This window comes from Callorhinus ursinus, unplaced genomic scaffold, assembly GCF_003265705.2.
Source record: "Callorhinus ursinus isolate GAN/ISIS: 27379988/994484 unplaced genomic scaffold, GSC_fseal_2.0 scaffold5, whole genome shotgun sequence".
Classification (NCBI taxonomy): Eukaryota; Metazoa; Chordata; class Mammalia; order Carnivora; family Otariidae; genus Callorhinus; species Callorhinus ursinus.
In genome coordinates, this window is record NW_027397067.1 from 57,038,389 (window position 1) to 57,063,462 (window position 25,074).

Sequence of the window (25,074 nt, forward strand, 5' to 3'; positions counted from 1 at the left end):
AATATGGCATAGCTATACACTCAGCATGTCGGATAAACTGATCGTCCTCAAGTGTCCTAATAATATCCCTTAAATGCATTCTTGTGTCTCCATCATTTTCATGTTTGAGGCTTGAAAACAACATAAATTGTTAGTTTCAGTTTCTCTTTCATTTTTCTGACTTACATTATCAAATACTGCTAATTCATTCTATACACTGTCTAAAACGCTAATCTTCCTTATTCTAGAGTCCCTACTACAACTTGGGCCTTCATTGATTCAGCCTCTTCTCTGATTTCCCATTCGCTAATTTCTCTCTTGCTTCAGTCCAGCTGTCACAATAATGTCCTTCAAATTACAGTTTCATTATACCATTCCCTTTCCTAGACATCTATTTTGATCCCTTTTCCTTTAACATTAGATTCAAATCCTCAGCTTATCATTTCCAGCATATAATTTTCTGCTTTTCTCTAAATTTACACATAATTGAAATCATAATGATAACCTTGTAATTCCAGTAGGTACTGATTACGTCTTTTCGTGTAAACACCTCATTTTGGAGATGAATAAACCAAGTCCAGAGAAGAGCAACTCCCCAAAGTCCACAAGGCTTACTAAGTCTTAAAAGTGCTTTCAAGTCATTTTTTACAAAACAGGACCTCAAAACTGGTCCTCTCCCGTTATTTCCCAGTATTCGCTATTTCCTAGTATTGGTAAATGAAATCACCATCCAGGGAGTTGCACAAACCAGGAAGCTAGATGTAAGCATCTTTCATATTTCTATAATCCTCTTCATTTACTCCCATATCCAGGCCATCCTCAAGCTCACTGTTTTTTCTCTATCTCTATAGCTGCCATCTTAGTTTACATTACCATATCATCATCTCATCCCTGCAATAAACCTTCCTAAATGACCCTTCTTCTTCTTCTTCTTCTTCTTCTTCTTCTTCTTCTTCTTCTTCTTCTTCTTTTTAAAGATTTTGTTTATTTATTTGAGAGAAAGAGGGAGGGAGAGTAAGAGGGAAAAGCAGACTCCCCGCTGAGCAGAGAACACGATGGGGGACTCCATCCCACAACCCTGAGATCATGACCTGAGCCGAAGGCAGACGCTCAACTGACTGAGCCACCCAGGAGCCCCACTAGCTGACCCTTCTAACCAGCCTTTTCAACCACACTAACTATCCTCCATGCTATAGCCAGAGTATTTTTTTCAACCACGAATCTGAGCACACCCTTCAATGGCTTCTTTCTGCGTTGACCAATAAGGTCCTGCATGATCTAGTTTATACTCTAGTCTAGACTCTGAACTTCTCTACTTGACTCTGCAGCCCACCTACCTTAGGCTGCTCTGTACCTTCAGGAAGTACACACAGAAAACAAAAATGGAGCAAAGAGTATTTGAATTACTGAAAATTATTCAGAAAGGAAAATAAAAAAGAGGAGCAAATATATACTGCACTAGTTTTTCAACATATTAGAGACCACTCCCAATGACTTCCTATGTTATATTTTTATGTTCTCTAAACCGCTCCATTTAAACTTTATCCCATGTGTTTATATTTTTGTTGCTTACTTATTTCTGTTATACTAGCAAAATTTCTAAAACCTATTACTTCAGACACTATTTTTACTCATTTTCATTTTTTTAAAAATTTGATATAACCTAAACAAAATAGGAAATATTTATAAGTTGTCCTGGGAATTAAGCATTACTATAAATATCCGTTTGAGAAAAATATATTTATGTAAAATTTTGCCAAAATTTGTTATTTGCATGCAAAAAAAAAAAACCTTTCATATAAAATTAGATTTTCTTCCTTAGGAGAATTTAATTTTGTTTCCTAAAAGCCTTTCAAAGGAGACCATTTTCATGAGGATTATTTACTCCTCTTTACTACAATGACTCATAATTAGGTTTCCTGTAGGGTTATTATGTATTTCAAAAATAAAATTATGTGCATAATAGCCACTTAAATTACCATATTTTAAAAGAGAGAGTCAAGTATCTTAGTGAGAGAAGGTCCGGGAAATATGGAAAATTTCTGACAGAACTCCTTAATATGTCGTGGACTCATATTGTTTTAGACAAGTGTTTGTGTACTTCAGTCTAATCATCATTAAAAGAGGTAATCAGTCATAAAATTAACAATTGAGTAACAGGCCATCAAGGATTAAAAAGTAAAGTACCCAGAAGCACTTTAGCTGAAGGCCCCTCCATCTTAAGTGTGAGGGAAACAGTTAGGAGGAGCCTTTAGAACAAAGGAGAACATAAAAATGTGGTTAATTTGTTCCCTGAAAGGACTTCCCTGAAGGCGACCCTACGAAAAGGTGAGTCTTCTAGTTAACTTATGACATATCATATTCTGAAGCTCTTTTTTCTCTCACATATAGGCTTGAAACTCGAAATGTATCATTCCAAAAGTATGGGAACAGACTCCCCAACAGGGTGTGAAACCTAAGAGGAGAGACCAATGCTCAGTGAAGCCTCATGGTCACAGTGACTAGCAGCACATGACAGGGAGATGTGCACAGGGACAAGCCACACTGTAGCAAAAGCAGCAGAGTATGGAGTGGGCAAAATGCAGGGAAAAAATAAGGGGAGATCAATGGTAGAGAAAAAGAGATGTAGAAATCTGCCCAAAGCAGAAAGCAGTGTAGGATATACAAGGAGAGAGAGAGAGAGAGAGAGCAAGAGCACGAACTTTTGAACAAAGAACTACTAATAATATTAGTAGCAAATATTTGAATTTATAAAGAGAAATTTAACAGTAAAAGGAATAATAAGTTAGTGGCCTAAACCTTACAACTTTGTCATATCCATGTACTTCTTATATTCAATTAATAATTTTCTTTAAATAGATTCACTTATATTTTAACTTCAATGACTTTTTTAGATTTGCCCTAAATAAAAATATCTATGAAGTCATAGTGTTTATGTACTACTTATATTTTTCCCCAAAATGCCTAAAAATAAATATGTAGCTTTTGAAATGTAATAAATGCTTACACATTCAACAACTAAAATAAGATTGTGTACCTCCATGTATAAAGGCAACACAGTTTAAGATAGACTTCTGTAAAAGACAGTAACTAAGCTTCCCTGAACCAGGGAAACTGGAATATATACAAAACAGAAAGGAGATCAAGACCAGACAAGGTATTTTCAAAGTCCCATTCATTCATTCACTCATTCATCATTTACTCATTTGTGTTTCAGTCATGCAGCAAACAACTGTGTGTCAGGTATGTGTCTGTGTGGTATTTGTATTATTTTCACCAATTAGCATTTATTGAATATTTCCTATGTGCCAGGAACTGTGAGAAAAGTCCCTTGGATTATTTTATATAACTCTCAAAAAAAATCCAGCCACATATGTGCTATTATTATAGATAAGAACATTGATGTGTAGAGAATTTAAATAATTTGCCTATGTGGGGGCCAAGACAGGCCACCCCAAGAGGGACCACTTGGCATTATTGATTATTTTAAATAAATATTACTTAAGAGATAACCTGTACAGAAAGGACATTTAGATCCTTCTCTGTCCCCCTGAAAACAGGAAATAAATCTCCCACATGAAAGGTTCCTTCCCTGTACCAGGAGGTAAAGAGATATCCTTATCACCAGAGATGGGAAATTTAGAGCCAAGGAGACTGTGTAAATAACCCTTGTTACTTTTTTTGTTGTTGTTGTTGTTTACTAATTTACTATTGTGGTCCAAATTCTGTTTAGAATTTCTCACCATGTGAAACTCCCAAGGTTTTCTTTGTCCTGTCAATTCCTCAAAGAATCTTTGCATAAAAAGTATATAAACTATCTGCCTTGCTCATTTCTTTAGGTTTCAATTTCATTATTGGGCCTCTTTGTGCATGTAATAAACTTTTTTTTCTCCTAATCTGTCTCATATATGGTTTCTGCTATATATAAGATACTCGGCTAGGTGCTGAAATTAAAAAAGAAATCCATATGACATTTTCTCTGCCCTCAAGATACCCACACTCTACAAGGAAGACAGGTATAGCTAACATGCAGGACAAATACATGCTTGAGCTGGACAGGCGGCCTGGAAACACAGGGAAGAGACAAGTAACATCCTAGGGACATCAGGAAAGAGTTCTCGAAGGCGATTTTGTCAGGAGTGAATTTAGATTTAAAAAAAATGAATAGAAGATAAGGGGAGCTGGACAGAGAGAGCAGAGACAGGAAGTCAAAATACAAATGTGTATGAGGGAAAGTCAAGTCGTTCTTTGATTTGGAAGCTTATAGTTTGTGGAGGAATAAGGAAAGGACTTTCTGGTTTTATGCAGTCACTGCTTTTGAAGACTTAAACCTTAGTGGGCACCCAGGGAACTTGTTAAAATGCAGATTTCCAGAGGCGCCTGGATGACTCAGTCATTAAGCGTCTGCCTTCGGCTCAGGTCATGATCCCAGGGTCCTGGGATCGAGCCCCACATCGGGCTCCCTGCTCCGCGGGAAGCCTGCTTCTCCCTCTCCCACTCCCCCTGCTTGTGTTCCCTCTTTTGCTATGTCTCTCTCTGTCAAATAAATAAAATCTTAAAAAAAAATGCAGATTTCTAGAATGCACATCTATTTATAAGGTGGGATCCAGAAAGCAGCGCTGTTAACAATTCCCTCACCCCCACCCTGGCCTCCCAGGCCATTTTGCTGCTGTCAGCCCATAGAACACACTGAAAAAACCTCAGATATGGCTTCAAGATTCCCCTGGATAATATCTCAGGTTCCTGAGATAAAGAAGTGATTTGCATCTGTTAGTGAAATACAGATTGTTGTCTCTAACCCAACCAACCCCCATTTTTAACAATAAAAACAGGGCACATATGATAAATATAAAGTAGACATAGTTCATTTATCTACTTTTATTTTTCTAAGGTCTGAAGAAAGTCTGTTATAAATAATTTGCGTTGGAGTGCTGACTCATTTCTGTGTTACTTTAAGTAGAAGGGACAAATTCAAAATGCCCACTATGTTTTAAGTCCTGTATGAAAGAGTCAAAAGTGCTTCAGACTTTATTCAGATAAAATTCCCTTGAATAAAAATGCTAAGGAATTCTAGTGTTCCACCGCAGGAGATGATCTTTCATCTGAGAAGTGGCAGTTAGGTGCTCAGAGGGGAGTTGGGGATGGGAAGAGTTGAGTTTGATCCCAGGAGTTTGGCTATAAGTGAATTTAAAAAGTGAGTGTTCTAACATTTCGTCTTTCTGGGGAGCTGTGCATGGATAAAATCCAGATACCATCTCAGGGATTATCAAACAATGAGGGTTCCATCCCTGCCCCCCCCTTTTTAACTTTCTTTATGAATATAGATGTGGTAAGTAATTACTGACTCTCTTTAACCTCAGGACACTGGATGATTTTTCAAAGAAAATTATGAGAAACATGTTGGGTCTGAATCTAGGATAAAAAGAAGAAGCTAGAAACACACTAATTAAAGGGCCAGCGTTACAGAGAAACAATCACAGCTCTGTACCTTCTTTCATCTCCATAACCCCTTCAACCCTTCTCCCAGACTCAGCTCCACAGAGAGTGGGAACAAAACCCTGCAGATTGCTACTACATCAGATTCCCTGTGGTAGCCCTCCAGGAGAATGGAATTTAATACTATGTAAACATTTAATTAAAAGTGCGGTTTATTTTTAGATGTATGCACATTCTCTCAATGAGAACCACAAATAAATTCTGATCTATGCATCAGCTTGTTGCTCTAATTGCTCCCTCAGAAGAACTCCCTCCAAAGAGAATGGGATATCTGTGAATGAGAAGGGTTTCCTATCCTTTGAGGCTAATTGAGTTCAAGAGAAAATCTCTTATCCTCAAAGGGAAAGTTCATCAGGAATGTGGATCCAGCCTTGCCTCCAAACAGTTCTCCAGGGACTTCAGTCCTTTCCTATTCACTCAAGGAATTTTCTCAGATACCCCATTAGAGAGTAGCAAGGAGAATAAGCCATGGTCATGCAGGGTGTTCTCTGCTGAGGGCAAGGAAGTTCTTGCTTGAGTAAGCATTTTATGGTGCATTCTGAAATTGATGGAACAAAAACAGAAATCGGTTTCCCTTCCCTCCTTCCTTCCTTCCTTCCTTCCTTCCTTCCTTCCTTCCTTCCTTCCTTCCTTCCTTCCTTCCTTCTTTTCCCTCTTCCCTTCTTCCTTCCTTCTAATTACTGCCTTCAAAAATGCACGGCCGAATCTCCATCTCCTTAAATAAAAGTTGGGCAGATCCTCTAACGTTCTCATCACTTTCAGTATTAAAAAACTTGGTCCAGTCCAAAGCAAAATTATTATCTTATCTTTTCCACACATCTACCCAAGGTGCATCCTTGAGCAATGGCCTGAGAGTCTTAGAGAATGGGGAGGAGGGTGCTGATGGAGGACTAGCACTTGCTGATGATTCATTCCTCCATTCACTTACCCACTTAGAATAGTCTCCTCCTCATCTTATCTCCTTCCTCTTCCTTTTAGTTCCTTTTGCCTGTGGTCTGTTAGGGCTGGGATGGGATAGATGCTATTGTCAGTCCTTTCCTGGCTATTGCTGTATCCCTCATTACCCTGACTCTTCCTTGATGCCTTCCATTTGTCAGATATGGAAAATATTTGTTCTCCATGAGAATAAATGAGTCCTTTGGAAAGGCCAAGAGTGGGGAAAGGTGGCTTCTCACTGTTTAATTCCCTGTTATAGGAGAAGCTCAACCTCTTCCAGTCACTTCCTCACTCCCATCCCTGGCAGTATACACTATGGTCTCAGGTTGTTGGGTTTCCTTCACTTGGTGCTGAAGCTCAGGTACCTTCTTTGGTATTCATTTGATGCATAGGAAATTGACATCACTGATTTGCCAAATTGTTTGAACTAGACTTTTCTTTTTTTTTCTTTTCGATCTGTCAATTTTCTTCCTCTTGCTCAATCAGCACAGAGGACCGACCAGCAATACCACACTGTATAATCAGATATCTACCTTGGGATTCTCGTTCCTCTTTCTCCCAGGCACCTCCATTCTTTATGAGGGATTCTTCTAAAGCCCTCCCCCTCAACTTGGCTTGAAGAGAAAAAGACTAGTATCCTCCTTCTTATAGAGAGAGAAAAAAACTGAACAACTATGACTTCAGTAGTTTCAGATAGATTGACAGACAGGTAGGTAGATGATTGATAGATAGATAGATCAATAGATCGATCAATCTAGATCTTGATTCCCCTTACTTTCTTTTTGCTGCTTATATAAATTGGAAGTGGGGTGTCTGAGGTTATGATTGAGAGAGATGAATCAGTTAGAGCATACTTAATTAGCCATGAAGGGGGTATCTGAACTTCAATTTATTATTGTTATTATTTTATAGAGTGGGTTTTGAGACTTTTTTCTCCTTAGCTGGGCGTCTAAGTTGCCAATACCAAAGCTACAAGAAAATTATCCTCTATACCTTGTTTGTCATTCATTTTGCTCCTAAAGTTTTTCTTGTCAGCCAGGGAAGCTACAATGATATTATTATTAAGTATTATGAGTCTCCACAAGGAAGGGGAACTTTCTTTCAGTTAGTCTTAACTTGGTGTCTTAATTAAATAAACAGCTTTGAGCCAATAGCATTCTTCTGACTCTTCCAATGTATTTCATTAAATGTAATCCTCTTTATCTATAAAGCAGTTCAATGAATGTATTATACCCTAATTATATTCAAGAACATGACCATATAATCCAGAAGGCCAATATTCTATTTCCATTTTTGTTGAAGGGATTGCTTTAGATCAAAGAGGGCATTGCTAACTGCAGCACAGAGAGCAGGGGAGATAAAACCCAGGCAAAAATAAGGAGAGATGCTGATAGTGCACATGCATCAGAACCCTTCTGAGTCCCAGTGGAGAAGTGACTATGAAGAACTTAATCAATGGACATAGGTGAATGGGACAACAAATCATTTCTACAGAAGTGAATAGGGATAAGGGCAGAAACAGTGAGACCAGTTAGGAAGCTGCTGCAGTAATTTGGGCCAGAGATAATGGTTGCTGTGACCAGGATGTCAGCAGTGGAGGAAGTAAGAACCAGATGAGTTTTGAATATATTTCAAAGGTAGAACTTTGTGTATGGTTATAACAGAAAGAAAGGAATGAGAAATTACTCCAAGAATTTTGGTCTGAATTACTGGAAGAATGAAGCTATTAATGATGATGGTGAAAGTCTGTGACAGTAGCAGGTTTGGAGTAACAGAGGGAGAGCAGATCAGTTTTGGACAGGTTAAGTTTGAGAGGCCTATTAAACATCTATGTGGAGATGTTGAGTAGGAAGTTGAATATATGAGTCTGGACTTCAGGGCAAAGAACTAGGCTAGTGATGTAAATTTGAGAGACATCAGCACATAGATATTATTTAAAAGTTAGAGACTGGATGACAGTTACCCACAGCATGAGTGGAAATAGGAAGGGGGAAAATATTCAAGATCTAGCTCTGGAACATACAGAGATCATCGAGATGAGAAACCAGGAAGAGAGACTAACATGAGCTTGAGAGGTATATTTAATAAAATGAAATTTAATAAAGTATATAATTTTTAGACTAACTTCTTTTTCCCACAGTTAAATAATTTTAACTTTAAAGTATTAAGAAACATTTGATTTTAAAAAGTAAATGGTATGTACTTCAGGTTTTATAACAAAATATTGAATACATTTTAACTCAACTCTCATTTTTGGTCTGTAAATAAATCCTTCTCATCTTTCAGTCTACATAAGTTGAGTTCAGTAGCTTTAGAAAAGTGACATTCACCAATGAATAATAAATCCTCATACCCAGGAACAGTTTCCTTCTATGACTGCAACAAAGATAGGAGACTTAATTTATGTCCAACTGTCTTGCTTTCTAAAACAGAAAACTCTAGATAACTTAGCACTCACTGCTTGACACCTAGAAAGAGAACTTTCTTGTTTTATTTTAAGGCTCATGGCATGGTATCTCTTTCAAGTTCTTTTGGGATTCGTTGGCTGGTTTATTACTGACAAATACAGAAGCAGGCATTCATAAATTAGAAATGCAACCCAGAGAATAGCCTGAAAAGATATGTCAAATACTTGATCTTTCTCCTTTTTCATTTTTTTAAACTAATGCATAATTTCTTATAATGAGGTAGAGAACGGTATTTACCAACCTTCCAAGGAGATAAAATTTCAACTGAAACTATTAGAATGGGATGAACTAATCTTTCCTGGGGCAGAGCACAGTAGAATGAGTAGGTCTTGTGTTAGTCCAGGGGTTAAATGTGGAGGAAAGGGGCTACATACATGTCAGCAAGGGCATGGGGCTGAGACAGGGAAAATAGGAAGGGAGAGAACAGCTTAGTGATGATAGGACTGTGTGTGTAAGCATGAGAGAGAGAAATATGATGATGATGGTGATGATGATTTTTACATGTAACCATTCCCTCGAATGGGAGGATGGGGGAAGAGATGGCTTAGGAAGGTATTTGGGAAGCTTTCTATTGACTGTACTGCATAAAATGTTCATATCTTAACTCTTAAAGAAAAACAAAGCAAATATCCTGTTATTCATTAATGCTTCCTGAATAACTTGGATAGTTCCTGAGTCCGCCTGAATCAAATCATACCACACAATTGAGCCATATGAGCAGCTAAATTATTAGAAAAAAAATTGTAGTACCAAACGGTGAAAAAGAATCAGACATGAGCACAATAACAATGCAAAGCCAAAACGACATTATAGACACTACTCTAGATTGAAATGGCAATCTGGGGGAGGGTGCTCTATTCACAGAATAGGATGTTCCAGCCTAGACTCTAGGTGCTAGATGATTGGACTTGAACAGTGTTACACAAATTCCCAAATAGGAGGAACTCAAAACATTTTTTCATGGTATAGCTATCTGGAGAGTGATTCTTAGGTAAGTCCAACCAATTTCTTGAGACACTGGAGTGCTTTCTCAAAATGGAGAGGTTGATATATACCTTCTGACCTGCTCTATTGGCCTGGCACACTCCCCAAGGGATTGATTGCTGCTATTGGATTTCAAATTAAAGTGACCTTAGTAATCGCTAGTTCAAGCCATTTTCCTCTTGGAAAATGCCCTTTTCTAGTGTGCATGAAGGAACTGTGAGGGCTGATGGGAACACTGTCATCAGCTGTCAATGATATCATTCTTGTGTTATTTATTATTACTATTATTGATGTCAAAAAGAGAAATGTTTATTTTGTAACCATGTCTCTATAAAAAGTGAGAAATCACATCTCCCCCTAGGAGGGCAGCTTGTTCTATTTAGCCCAACTAATTTGCTTCTGTAATTGCCTTGCTCCTGTACGCATTTGAGGTTATGACTCCTGATCTATAGCAATGGGCATTAGGTACTATTTGTGGACACAGATCCATCAAAACCTCCATCTAATGGCAGTCAGGCTCACCATCCTGGAGAACATGAATATCCAGATGAATCTGAGCTGAGTGCAAATGTTGGAACGGCATTTTCTGGGTATGTGATAAATTCATTATAAATGGTTAAAAGCAAGACATCCACTAGGCAAAGGTACGAACAGATGGATCAGAAGTAACAAGTTCACAGCAGAGTGGACTTATACCCAATTGACCAAATGACCACATGCATAAACCCTACTACAAAGGGACTCATGAATCTAATGATGCTCAGATCATTTGAAGTATGGACAATAAGGCAGGTATGTCTCAGCACTTTGGAGCTGGCATTTGGACAGGCAGAATATGGTGGTCAGAGACCAGTGAGTTTCCCAAAGCCCAATAAGGAAACTGCTCTGATTCAAATATTATACCTTGAATTTTGTCTTCTGTATAGCAGAATATTCAGAATGTTCACAAGGAACATTCCAGAAACTAGAAATGCTCTGGGATTTTACCAAGAAAAAGATTCTAGGATTTGAGAGTTAGGGATGGCTCCAGTTTGCATTGCTTGGTACCGTGAAGGCCCTCAGGGGCCCCTGAGAGAAATTCTGATCATATTAGGAGAACAAAGAAGGTATATGGAAAGAAGAAAATCCAAGGGAAAATACTCTAAAAAGAAAACTGTACTTCCTGAGAGTTGAATTTAGTGAGGAGGCTCACAGTTGCCCAACAGGGGTTTGGGCTGTGTGGAAAAATAAATGAATGTGAGGCCAGAGTGGTCTTGAGGGAACCACAGAGCAAAGGAGGGAGAGTGTTTATGCAGCTGTTCTGAGTGGGAAACTGGTGGAGACAGAGGAAGAGGATTTTTAGGAAGCTTTCATGGCACATCAGGAAAATCCCTGTGTCAGACCATTAAAGTAGACCTATGATAACCATCTACACTATTCACGGCGGTAGGATATATCCTTTGAAGGAGACACCATGCAGAGACTGGCCCTGGATACAGCCAGTTATATGCAGGTGACAGTCTAAGTGTAAGTGAAGAAGTCATTGATTGTCACTAAACTGAGTTCGGGGAACAGTTTGTGGAATTCCAAGTGAATGATTTCAATGCTGATTACAGTAATTAATGTATTTTGTTTTCCATTAGCAAAACTGAAAGACTGCGAGGCTTTAGAATGCCTCCAATTTTTCTTCCTCATGAGGAAATTTGATCAACCCATTCTAGAGAAAGAGGTTCAAATTTTCACAAAGATAGCCCAAACCTATCCTTAGTTAATACATCAGTGATGAACTTCGGGTCAGTGAATAAAATGTATAACCCATTTCTGTACAACAGTTGCATTTAAGCCACCCGAAATGAATCCAAGTTCAGCTGTGGGATCATAGAACTGCAACAAATTATGATCTCATTTTTCTCTTTCCCTCACCAATCCTTATGCAAGGACCAAGACTGATAAAACATTTCCTTTCACTTTTTTCAAAGATGTTCCACAGTTTTAGGGTTGAAGACTGGTTGACACGGGCGGATTACTAATTTGCCAATATGCCTAAACTTCTAGACAATTGCAGTTGACGGGGGTGGGGTGTGGAGGGAGAGGGCAACCTTTAAAGAGGTTGAAGCTTTGTGTTTTGTTATCGAGACATTTTGTACTGACTTCCCTTGTTCTATAAATCCTGGCCAAAACGAGCAACTACCTACTTTCTAACATGGCAATCCATACATCCGAGCAACTTTTAACAATGCATTTAATTGTGGAACATTTTGTGTTAACAAGCTAAAATATAAATAGTTATCAGAACATACACATGTACGTATTTCAACCATATAAAATATTTAATACAATGATAAAAAAAAATTTAGCTAAAACAGCAAGTCTGTATTGAAGGCCGTAATAGTGTCCTAAAAGATAAATTGCAAGAAATAATAAGCAAAACTTTTCTGTCAAAATATGGGAAGTCTAAAGGACAAAGAAGACAGGCAGAGAGGGCTCTCAGACATGGTTCTTTGTGTCAATGGGAAGGCTGCATGGCAGCTTGGGGATGATGGAGGGAGAAGGGTGATTAAAAACAGATCAACAAGAACCCCAAAAAAACGCATTAGGAAAGAAGAAGAAGTTTTCCTTAGCTAGTCTCAGGCTTTTGTTTTGTTTACATCTAAGTAGAACTGAGGCAAAACTAAAACTAAAGGAAATCTTTACAAACCTTAATTACACTCTTAGAAACTAAACCGGCCAGAGTGAGTTACACAGGAGTTGACAGCAGTCTGCTTTATTGGGTGGAAACTGCCTTGTGACATGGCCTGGGATATGGCAGGTGACCTGGCAAGCGCCACAGTAAGATTGCTTACAGCCCACTCCGATTCTGCCCTCCCTGTCTCCAACCTTATTCTTAGTCATGTTCCCACGTTGGGGTTAGATCCAGAAATTGGCAGGTGAGCCAAGTGTATGTAACTTCACTCATACATGCAGAAAAACATATTATTTTCCTTTGAAAACTTCACAAAGCTCTCTTTAGGATGCCTCGAGAGCCTATTGGCCTGTGCCAAATTAGAGTTTGGAAGATTCGTTTCACCCTTTTTTGGAAAGTTAAAAACCATTCCTTTTTCACAGTGAAAAAAATCTCGCTAAAATTGCTCTCCAATTAAGCAGTGATTCATAAAATGATTTGTTGATGTCCAGCTCATTATTTTTACCTCCCCATTCAGCTAGGAAACAAGCTCCTTCTAAACCAACACCAAGTTAGGCAGGGGAGGATCCAACCAGACTCAACTGTCCAGAGATGGTCACTGGACTGTATACAGATCCCGAGGCAGCGGAGGGAGAGTCTCGGCTCATGTCACTTCTGGGCTGGAGTGGCTTTCTGCTGGCCACAGGATAATTTTAAACCATTTAGCATCGTTTACAAAGCAGGCCATCCTCTGCACCCCTCTGGTTATTCATCTAAACTCTGGCCCTCTGTCCTCCACTCCAGTACATTGAACCAGTAACATTCCTTCTGCCTGAAACGGAATTTCTCACATCTACTTTTCCTTCAAATACTAATGTAGGCTTTCCTGACAGATTCCCCAAATTTGGGTCAGGAACTATGTTTAAAAAAATGGGTGAGCTCAGGGGCAAAGTATAATGGGAAACAAAAATGAACATTACTTTCCATTTTTCTTTTTTTTATTTCAGCCCTTTATTGTGAAACTCCCATTATGTTTTTTTTAACATAATAACACAGTCATAACCATTGCCAGGGTAGCCTCTACTAAGCCCATAACATTTCAGGTTTGGAAAAAAAACCCATGAAGTCATCTAGTTCAGCCCCCTGATATTACAAATGAGAAAGCGATTAGAAGAGGAGGGAGGTGCTAATTGAAGGGGCTAATAGGAAAACATAATTGCATGGTCTGAAAATGTTTAACTCAATGAATGGCAGCATTTATAGTTAATGCCGTATTAGTCAATGAAGTCTGTTATATTTCTGAGAATTATCTATTAAATATTCTCTTTTTATCAGCTAGAAATTAAAAAAAAACAGAAAAAAGTTTCCATTATGAGTTTGGACACAGGTAAAAAGAAAAATTAGGAAAGCGAGAAAAAGAAGAAACTATTTAAAAATCATCACTTATTGAATGGAGCACTGGGTGTTATACGCAAATAATGAATCATGGAACACTGCATCAAAATAAATAAATTAATTAATTAAAATGCAAAAAAAATCATCACCTAATCATTACATGGTGATCTGTTAAAGGGTGTTTCATGGCTCTGGTCAATCTATCTATTCCTTAGTAAAAGTTCTTCTATATCTTTTTAAATAAAATAACTGTGTAGCCTTGGGTACTGGAGTGGAAGGAGAAAAGCAGAATAGAGAATGTTAATTCCTATTGTGACAATTCTTTCTTTTTTTAAGATTTTATTTATTTATTTATTTGAAGGAGAGAGGGTTAGAGTGAGCATGAGAGAGAGAAAGGGAGGAGAGAGAGAGAGAGAGAGAGAGAGAGAGAACTCGCACCATTGGGAAGAGAGGCAGAAAGGAGAGGGAGAAGCAGTCTCCCAGGACCCTGGGATCATGACCCGAACCAAAGGCAGAAACAACCAACTGAGCAACCCAGGCGCCCTGTATTGTGACAATTCTAAATGAAAGCTCCACACCTCATACACACATTCCTATAGATTCTAAATTGAAACACTATACTTGGTATATTTTATTTTTAGGCAGGCTCATCCTTTCTTTTTACCAATATAATTTGTGACTTTATATGAGTGTATATAGTCAAAGATATAAACTTTCAAACATTGCATACACACACACACCCACACAAACACATACACACATTACATACATGTATATATTGCCCTGAACTTTCTTGACTACATCTTATTGAGCAAATCAAAATTGGAAGAAAAAAAGCGTTTAGCAAACTATGCCCACAAAAATTATACATTTTAAATAATGGCTGCTCCAGCATAAATTTATTTATTTCAATTAATCATTGTTAACACATTTTTTTAAAGATTTATTTATCTGAGAGAGAGAGGGCAAGAGAGTGCTGGAGGGAGGGGCAGAGAGAGAGAGAGAGACAGAGAATCTCAGGCAAACTCTCCGCTAAGTATGGAGCCTGGCGCGGGGCTTGATCTTACAACCCTGAGATCATGACCTGAGCTGAAACCAAGAGTCGCACGCTCAACCAACTGAGCCACCAAGATGCCCCGTTGTTAACACATTTTTGAAAATTAAATGCTTATACTGTGAATAGTTAAACTACCATGAAAAAGGATCACTAGAAACTATAAAGTATACTAAACTACAACTCTATAAAGAGAATTTGTACATACAACCAAGATTTACCATTTATTAATGTATATCTTTTGATAAGAGCTCTTTTTTAAGAGGGGACTTCTAAAAATGTTTCTAAAAATTATTTTAACATGAAACACTAAGTGTAATTTGTTTAACTATATATGTTTAATGTACAATATTAAGTCATATTTTAAGATAAAGTTTACAACAGTCCTGGTAAATGATGCACTCCCTGCGATGGTTTCCAGTGCACAATGATGATGGGGTTATAGTTTTCACGGGCCATGGCACTTACCTCCACATCTTGGAATAGGTCCACTCCACATTACTTTTCCATCCATAAGGATACACGTAATTGTTTCTGTTCCCTGGGTTTTAATAAATCCTTCTTCACAAATAACTGAAATTGAACTTCCTAATTGAAAGTTGTCCCCAAACCGCCGCGCATTGATTGGTATTCCAGGATCAGGACACTCATTATGTCCAAATGCTTGAGAAGAGCAAACAAACAAAAAACATACAAACAAGCAGTATGAGACGGACTCATATACTTGGGGTGAGAAAAACTGATTTATGTTTATTTCTAGAAAAGCCTTTATTTATTAAAAAAAAAAAATCTATATATATATAGAATTGGAGGCTCTCCTTTGACCCTACCTGTTTGCCTGTGATGTAAATAGGTGTGATTGTTTTAAAATATGAATTATACTTGGTGCACTGGGTGTTATACACAACTAATGAATCGTTGAACACTACCTCAAAAACTAATCATGTAGCATATGATGGCTAACTGAACATAATAAAAAATAAATAAAAATATGAATTATAAACTCTAAGATTAAACTTCAAAATAGAATTTTTTCTGCCTATTTCTGGAGATCATTAGGCATAGACTATGTAAAAATTACCAGTATAAACCAGCCAGAATTCCAATTATTCTGAATACAGAGCAGGTTGACATCTCATTGCAAACTTTTCTTGTGATTCACCCTTTGGAATGGAGAGACAGTCTTGTGAGGTTATAGTGAAAGATTCCAAACTGGTATGAAAGTCTTAAAATTTCTTTATAATTTTCCATTTGTTATCTATTTTCTGCCATCTAAGAAAAGGAAAGAGAGCTAACTCTTGCAATTACCATGTTTCAGGCAGTGATAGGAGGTTTGGAAATGTTATAATCTCATTTAAAATTTAGAGCTCTAAAGAGTAATATGAGATTCAGAAAAAGATAAGTAGCTGGGCTCAGGTCATAGAGATAGGATTGAAATGTATCCCTCACTCTGACTAAAGTTTATCTCAACCACACTGTATGTTGGGTTTTTTGTCTCAGGTCTCAAAAGAATGTGAGTTCTTGAGTTCAGCGCCACTTTCTTATTTTATTTTGTGTCTCCCAGGATATATTTAGCCTAGCCTTAGCAAGTAGAACTGTAGGGACAACGTGCATATTTTAATCTCTCAAAATTATAGATTACATGAGCCCTCCAAATTTCTCTCTTTATTCATCTGGATGGCCAATATGTACCATAAATGTTTAAATTAGCACAATACAAATGGAAGAACATTTAAAATAGCAAAGTCTAAATGTGTAAAACATAGTTTATGAGGTATTTACAATTATTATTATATTCATTCTACATAAGTACATGAAGTTATTTTAAATTCTCTCACTAATACTCCCTTTGATATTGTTCATAAATTATATAACTTTTATTATTCATCCTCCTCATTTTTAAGTTAGGCAGTACAGAAGAATACTAAGGTAACTTCTAAAATATATAAAATATATTTTGTAGGTATACTTTTTTTCTAATTATTGTTTTTTGTTGTGCTAAAAAACACCCAAAAGCCTCAACTGATTAAGCCTTGTGGTTCCTATATATCATGCCTGATAGGTATTTATTTCAGAAAAATATAATTTTAGTAGAAAAATTAAATATAAGAACTTGCATATGATGGATTAAATTATTTACTGAGAAACAGAACAAGAAACAAGGAGACATATTTCCATAATACCCTGAAGGTACCATAAACATTAAAGTTAAAAATAGTACACATTTAAGATAAAATAAAAATTATAGGTGGGTAAGTGCATATATATCTATCTATCTTTATACATATATATGAACTATTTTTCACAGGACTTTCAGATAAAGCAACTATTTTATACAGCAGTCTGTATGACACATGTCACAGCTAATTTAACTTTAATGATGTGCCATTACATGTTGACAACTTCACCACCAGTCACACTTTGAAAAGGCAGTAACTGCTTTTTGTTACTTATTGTCAAAGCTCAGCACTGAATGGTCAGGGGTGGAGGTTAGAGATACCATTTTTTTTTTTTTTAAAGAGCAAGAAACTATAATCCTATTGTTATATGACACAAATATTAACTCATCAAGTTGGTCAATATCTGACAGAGTGTGGTAGCTTCAAGGAAAAAAAAAACAAGAAAAGTCACTAGTATTCTATGGCTTTAGGAAATGTTTGCAAACAGAAGCGTTAGTATGTAAGTGTATTAACGTACTAAGATATTTTCTCCTTCATGTGATTCATCTTTTTGCTATCTTTATACCTTTCTTTTTTTCAGAAAAATACAAAGAATATGAGTGATAGACAATAGTTAAATAACCTTAAAGAAATCTCAAAATTAAGCAACATAATAAACACAATTAAATAAGATGTTAAGGTAATAGTTCAAAAGGCAACTAAATAATGACAGTTAATGCTTATTGAGCGTTTACTAGGTATCATATACTCTATGCCAAGTTATTTACATGCATCATCTAATTGATTCCTTACAGAAACCCAAATATGGTTTTACTGACCAGAACACTGAGGCTCATTTATTAAACCTAGAAATGAAGCACAGCCAAGATCTGAAGTTGCATAGTTTTCACTATAGAGATGACACTCTTAATCTCTAAGGTACTTTTCCCCCATGGTGGCTTTGCTAAGTCAGTTCAGCAGTCTGCTGCCCCTAAGTTAATGATTGCCTGCCCTGTAATGTTTCTGCAGCCTTGTGAATTTTGTCTTTGGAATTATAACTCTGTGCTGTCATTATTTATTTAAGATCCCCTATGTGTTTATGAATATTTTGTTTTTTATTTTATTTTTTTAAGATTTTATTTTTAAGTAAACTCTACACCCAACCCGGGGCTCAAAACTGCAACCCCAAGATCAAGAGTCGCATGCCCCACTGGCAGAGCTAGCCAGGAGCCCCGGTTTATAAATATTTTGAAAGAAAGTTGTATCTCCTTTATATGTTTGCATACCAATAATGGAGCAAAGTATATGATATACAGTAGGTTTGATCTTATGCTTATAAGATTTAATAGAATGAACTAATATATTGGCTGCTATCATAATATTTGAAACATATTTTCTTAATATCAGGCTTCTCACAAACAGAGAAATGACACAATAGGGAGTAAAATATGGTTGCAAATCAAGAACTAAATGACTATCCCTGGCACAATTTTACATATATATGATTTGTTCAAGTTTCCTTTCCTATGGAGGAAGAGAGCTGGTTTACGTGATTCCTTTCGAGCTCTACGTTGTAGAAATACATTATATGAAAAAGATAAACTTACTGTTATAAGTGATGTTAAAGCCACGTCCCGACATTGAGTGGTCCGCTTGAAATTCCAATCGCAGAATATGACTATTACTAGTAAGATGGGAAGGCACCTCAGCCCCAGTAAAGGTTCCAAGAATTGGTGAGTCTGGAGAGTCACCATCTTTAACGGCAAGGAAGTCAAACTGAGATTCCAGATCAAAGTCATTAAAAGAAAGATGTATCCGGCTCCCTGGATCAGAGATTATTGTCCAGATGCAGTTTAAATTATTTCCATACCCTTCTGGGTAATCAGGAGAAAGCACTGTTCCCATTGGTGCGGTAAAGTTAGACAGACAAGGAACTGTTGAAATAAGATTTTAAAAATACAATAAATGTTCAAAAGTAATATTATACCTTATTTTGCCATATCCTTATTATACTTTATCCTTATTATACCTTATTTTGCCACAACTATGATACTCAATTAGCAGTTTGAAAAAAAATTAAGCAATGTAACTTATAAAACAAAAAATGTTACCATTTTCACATATTAGAAAAGGCAACTGTCACTTTGGATGACCATATGCTTTAATATGCACAAAAATATCATGCATAGGGAGTAATAAAGGCAATTTATTTTGACATTTATCATATTTGTGTTAGAGTTCTATACAAAGTTTTTGTTTCTGTGCTTAAGAAAGAAGATTGGTGGGGCGCCTGGGTGGCTCAGTCGTTAGGCGTCTGCCTTCGGCTCGGGTCATGATCCCAGAGTCCTGGGATCGAGCCCCGCGTCGGGCTCCCTGCTCCATGGGGGGCCTGCTTCTCCCTCTCCCGCTCCCCCTGCTTGTGTTCTTCCCTCTCTCGCTGTGTCTCTCTCTGTCAAATAAATAAATAAAATCTTAAAAAAAAAGAAAGAAGACTGGTAATATTTAGAGATTTCCATATGAAGCAATAATGCTCTGGAAATGATTGAAGGCAAAAAATATTATGCGGATATTAACAGGACTGGAATGTTGTAGCCCAGACAAAACTTGGAGGGAGGCTGGTGACTAGGCAAGTTTCATTCCTACTATGGCCATGAGATGCTCTCATAGTTAAAAACACAGATAAGAAGACAAATTAGCTTTTATAGCTATCACGACTAGTTGCTAACCCTGGAAAGACAAACTTTCACACCTTACTAAAATGAAGTCTCTCCCTGCCCCAGCTTGACACCTCCCGTCAGTTTTCCTTTAGCTTTTAAAAACATCTGAGCTAAAGGATCACACAGGACATTTAGGAAGTAGAAAAAGGGTAAAGAAACAAAAGTAAATGGTCTTTTTACAGAGAGGAAATCATTGTTAAAATAATGATGTATTTTCTTCCAGTGGCTTTCATTACATAATTTTGACAAAATCAAATTCATTTAATTTTGCACCAAATATTATTTACATAGAGTATGAACTTTAAGCCTGAAAAATATTTTGCTAAATTTCTGCCTGGAAAAGTTGTATTAACTTATACTGAAATATAATTCATATATTAGAGAGTACAATACCTCTACCAGCATAAACTATTATGATTATTTGACCTTTCTTATATGATAAGAGAAATGGCATATTATTAATTTGCCCTTCATTGCCTACTAGCAAAGTGGAAGATTTCTCCATTTTCTCTCTTTTTCAATTATAGGCTCATGAACTCTGATCATTTAAGATTATGAACACTTCAGTATTATGATTCATATAATATTCATACATTATTTTGTTAATACTTTTAGTATAATTTGATTATTAAAAATAATTTCTTTTGATTTTTTTATATTGCTTTTAAGTTTAGATCTTTTATTAACATTCAGAAATAAGACCAATATTTATTTCTCTATCTACAGAAATATAAAGACAAAAATACAACCATACCTATATATATGTGTGTAAAATATGTAACATATGTAAAAGAATGACAGGAATTATATGTAAAACCAATTGTTTATTACTATATATGTATATATTTTTTTATTATTTTAAACACAATTTCTAACCTAAGTTTGCTTCTTCTACATGGAATGATGTTAGGAGTTAACACCAGGTCTTAGAAACTGATAGCCATTGGGCTGGATCCAGACTGCAAATGTGTCTGGTACAATTTTTTTCTTATGCCTGTACAAAAATTTGAAATCACATTTCAAAATCATCCTATTTTACATCCGAAGGGGAAAAATCCAGAGTTCTAGCTTCTTTTTTTTTTTTTTTTTTTTTTTTTTTTTTAATTTTTTTTTTTATTCATGACAGACAGAAAGAGAGAGAGAAGAGAAGCAGAGGGAGAAGCAGACTCCCAAGGAGCAGGGAGCCCGATGCGGGACTCGATCCCGGGACCCTGCGATCATGACCTGAGCTGAAGGCAGACGCTTAACCATCTGAGCCACCCAGGCGCCCTAGAGTTCTAGCTTCTTTGAAAAAGCTAATGCACTCCAGCTCCCTACCACTTCCATCATGGGTGCACACATACCTAGTCCTATTCCCTTCACACTTTGACCTGCCTGCATCCTGCAATCATTTGATTCTACTGTCCTTTACTTAAAGGTAGGTTCAGCAAACTTCTGTAAAGGGACAGATGGTAACATAGTCTCTTTTGCAACTACTTAACTCTGCCACAGCAGCAGGACGTCAGCCACGTGCAATAGGTAAATAAAAGCACAGTTACATTCCAATAAAACTTTATTTGCTAAACTAGGCTTCAGGCTAAATTTGTCCCAAAGACCTTATTTTGCTAATCTCTAATCTAAATGATGCCTACTTCCAGGCAAGGGATGACCAAGATCTATCATGCTAATCTCCCATCTCAAATAAATAGGTCAATGCCGGTATAATACTCTGAACCCTTTGTTATATTAGACGCAATTTTTAATGTAACTTCCTTTGACCCAGTTTTATATTTCTGTGAGTACCACATTAATTTTATGGTAGCAATTTAATATTATACTTTGATATCCACATAAGTACTTTTCTTTTACAAAATTCTCACATCGATTCTATTGTTGCCTGTTTTTTTGTTTTGTTTTTTTTTTTAACCTAGCTGCATGTCAACACATTCCCAAAGAATGTGTGTTCCCAGAGAAATAATGTTAGGATTTTTATTGAAATTTCAAAGCAATTTCTATATAATTCACATATTTATTTATTTAGTTAGTTTTTAAAGATTTTATTTATTTATTTGAGAGAGAGAGAGAGCGTGCACGAGAGGGAGAGAGAGGGAGTAGCAGACTCCGCGCCGAGGAGAGAGTCCGACACGGCACTCGATCCCAGGACCCTGGGATCATGACCTGAGCCGAAGGCAGATGCTTAACCGACAGAGCCACCTAGGTGCCCCTAATTCACATATTTATTATAATGTAATAATATAATGTGTTCTAATTCAGGAACACAGCATCTCTATGTTTTTTTCATAAAATTTCCTTTTCTGAAAAGTTTGTAATTTTCTACGAGTTATTTGGATTTATGTAAGAATTATTTCTACATATTTTATCATTTTATTTTTTCTGGTAGATTAGCTTTCCATTACATTTTCAAAGTAGCTATTATTGGTATATAGGAAACTATTAATTGCTACCTATTTATCATATACCAAGTTGCAGGACTTAATTACTTTTAAAGTAGTAAAAAAATAAAAAGTGTCTTCTAGATTTTCAAGAGTTTAAATTTGTTTTAGTCAGCATTATTGTAGATATTGTATTAAATGTATTTTAGCATCCCTTAAAATGACTTAAAAATAGTTCCATTTTTGATGCGATATATTACATTCATAGATTCTCCAATATTACACAACGTTGTCTCCTTGGAAGAACACCTAGAACTAAAGATCTTCGACTGAAGTCTTTGGAAGTATTACTAACTTTAGATAATGCTAAAAGAATCCAATCAAACTCTCCTAATACATTCTCTTTTCTCACAGCAGGAACTTCACAAGGTGATCTTGGTTAGGGATGAGCACTGGCCCTTAAAAGGAGAGGGTTCTACTGAGGGGCTCTATGCACTCTTCCCCTCCTACATTCCCTGAAGAGCCAGCAATACATATTTTGATTAGGGAAATTTCTGCCACATTAAAAAAATACCCACTTTGCAAAAACATAAGATTAGGTATCATGGCAATATGTATCCAGACACTATACTGAGAAACAGTAGTACTAGGCGCCTGGGTGGCTCAGTTGGTTCAGTGACTGCCTTCAGATCAGGTCATGATCCTGGAGTCCCAGGATCGAGTCCCGCATCAGGCTCCCTACTCAGCAGGGAGTCTGCTTCTCCCTCTGACCCTCCCCCCTCTCATGTGCTCTCTCTCCCTCATTCTCTCTCTCAAAATAAATAAAAATAAAAAAAATAACGAAACAGTAGTACTTACTTGATATTTGGTTCTTTTTTTCTTCTTTTTAACTATGCAAAAGTACATATTAGAAAATGACCTCTAGTCTCTTTAAAAGTTCTGTTACTTTTTAAAAATGTTAAATAATTTTAAAATGTTAAATAAACAACATTCCGAATAAAGGAAAACATATGTTTTGCAGCATATTTTGTAACTCAGATGAAATGTAGTTCTTGAAAAATGCTTTTTTTTTTAAAACCAGTTAAATATTGAAGTAAAGTTTGTGCCTTTGTAGGGAATGAAGGGTTTCACAAATGAAAAACATTGTAATTGGATACAGATGAAAAATCTTATATTTGAAAACCATAAAATTATTTTTATTTTCATGAATATTGGCTTTATATGTTACCATTTGTGAATAGTCAAAGCCCAGATGCAAAATTTTCAATATTGCACCTATATCTGGTAAGTTGCATTTGTTGGTATTTAACTGAAACTAAAAGTGTATCAATAGATAATTCAAATTATATTTTGGTTGTAGTTAAATTGCAATGTTTTAATGTATCTGAAGAAATACATTCTTTTAATCCAAGCATACTGTATATCATAAACATTAATGAATTTTTTCTGTGCAATATAAATAAATGGCACATGAGTATGCATTAGTGTGAGCACCTACAAGCAAAAAATAAGTTAATGCATTATACATAGAATATAAGCTTTAAATATTTTAAGAGCTTTTGATTGAAAATAAGCATATACTATCTTGTTAAATAAATAAATGAGTCTACTAGAATTAGCTCAGATGTATAATTTCCATAAGAAGTATGCTATCTATAAAGTATAAAATGCCACCAATAAAACTACCATATGTAATATATACTTTGCAATTACCAAGTGAACTATGTTAACTTTATTTAAATCTTTAATGAAATTTATAATTTGGCATAAGCACACTTGTTAAAGATAGTATCACAAAGTGCTACTTGTTCAAAAATAATTACACGGTTCCAGCTCTTTGCAATTAATTACAAAAGCAATTATATGCAAGGACAGGGTAACATATGCTATCTGAAAGCAAAGCATTTGGTACTCACAGATACAGATGGGTATGTTTGCAGACCATTGGTTATTCTCTTGACAAACAATGGATTTCTCTCCAATTAATTCAAACCCAAACTGGCATTCGAACCTTAAAACATCACGATTAGAAAATCCATCACCTTCTCTAATTCCATATAAGGGTGTACCAGGATCACCACAACTTTCTTTTTCAATTTCTGCAAAAAATGGAAGATAAAAGTCACCTTCCAAGGGTTTGAGGCACATGATATCCATACGACCAGTTTAGTAGAGGTACAACTCTGTATATCTGAGATATTTCAGAACAAAAAAGATGAGTATGTTTTCCAACCTTAATTTTTTTTTTCTTTTGCTACTCTTATGACTATAATTTTTTAAATTTTTATTGTTATGTTAATCACCATACATTACATCATTAGTTACTTATGACTATAATTTGATGACATGCTCTTTAGAAAACAACTAATGCAGTTCTCTCATTTAGTAGATGGAGAAGCTGGGGTCATCAGAGCACATGCTAGTGGTTGTGTCTAACAGAACAATTATGACAAAATTTCAATCTTTTGTCTGCACTACACACACACACACACACACACACACACACACACACACACACACACACATCTATGTATTTTTCCCAAACCCCTAAAACATTTCTTATTTTTATCTGTACATGATACAGTAAATCCTTAAGTCATGACCGGGTTGTGAGGTACTGTTGTCCGCCTCAGTGTTCCTACAGCAATCAGTGAATACCTTTCCCGTAGGATCTGCCACTCTCCCTGACACTTGCTGGTTGAATTATTTCCCCAACTACACCTGCCAAAAAAAACTCTTTAGGGCAGGAATCAATTTTGCATTCCGAATTACCCAGATATGTTCCTCCATAAATGTTTTTATATGAATTAAATTGAAGAGGGTTGAAAAAATTCTCTTAAGAGCACATGAAAGCACTCTTTCAGCTGACATTC

General features: G+C 36.3%; 1 protein-coding gene across 5 annotated transcripts in view; it reads right to left on the reverse strand.

Annotated features, from left to right (window-relative positions):
- Positions 1-25,074, reverse strand: part of CSMD3 (CUB and Sushi multiple domains 3) — a 1,170,304-nt gene that overhangs the window by 405,664 nt on the left and 739,566 nt on the right. For all 5 annotated transcript variants that reach the window (XM_025871014.2, XM_073893120.1, XM_073893119.1 and 2 more), the window contains 3 exons: positions 24,118-24,300; positions 18,720-19,046; positions 15,422-15,616 (listed from right to left, as the gene is read on the reverse strand). In XM_025871014.2, the coding sequence (XP_025726799.1) occupies positions 15,422-15,616; positions 18,720-19,046; positions 24,118-24,300 (705 nt within the window). The remainder of the gene's footprint in view (positions 1-15,421; positions 15,617-18,719; positions 19,047-24,117; positions 24,301-25,074) is intronic.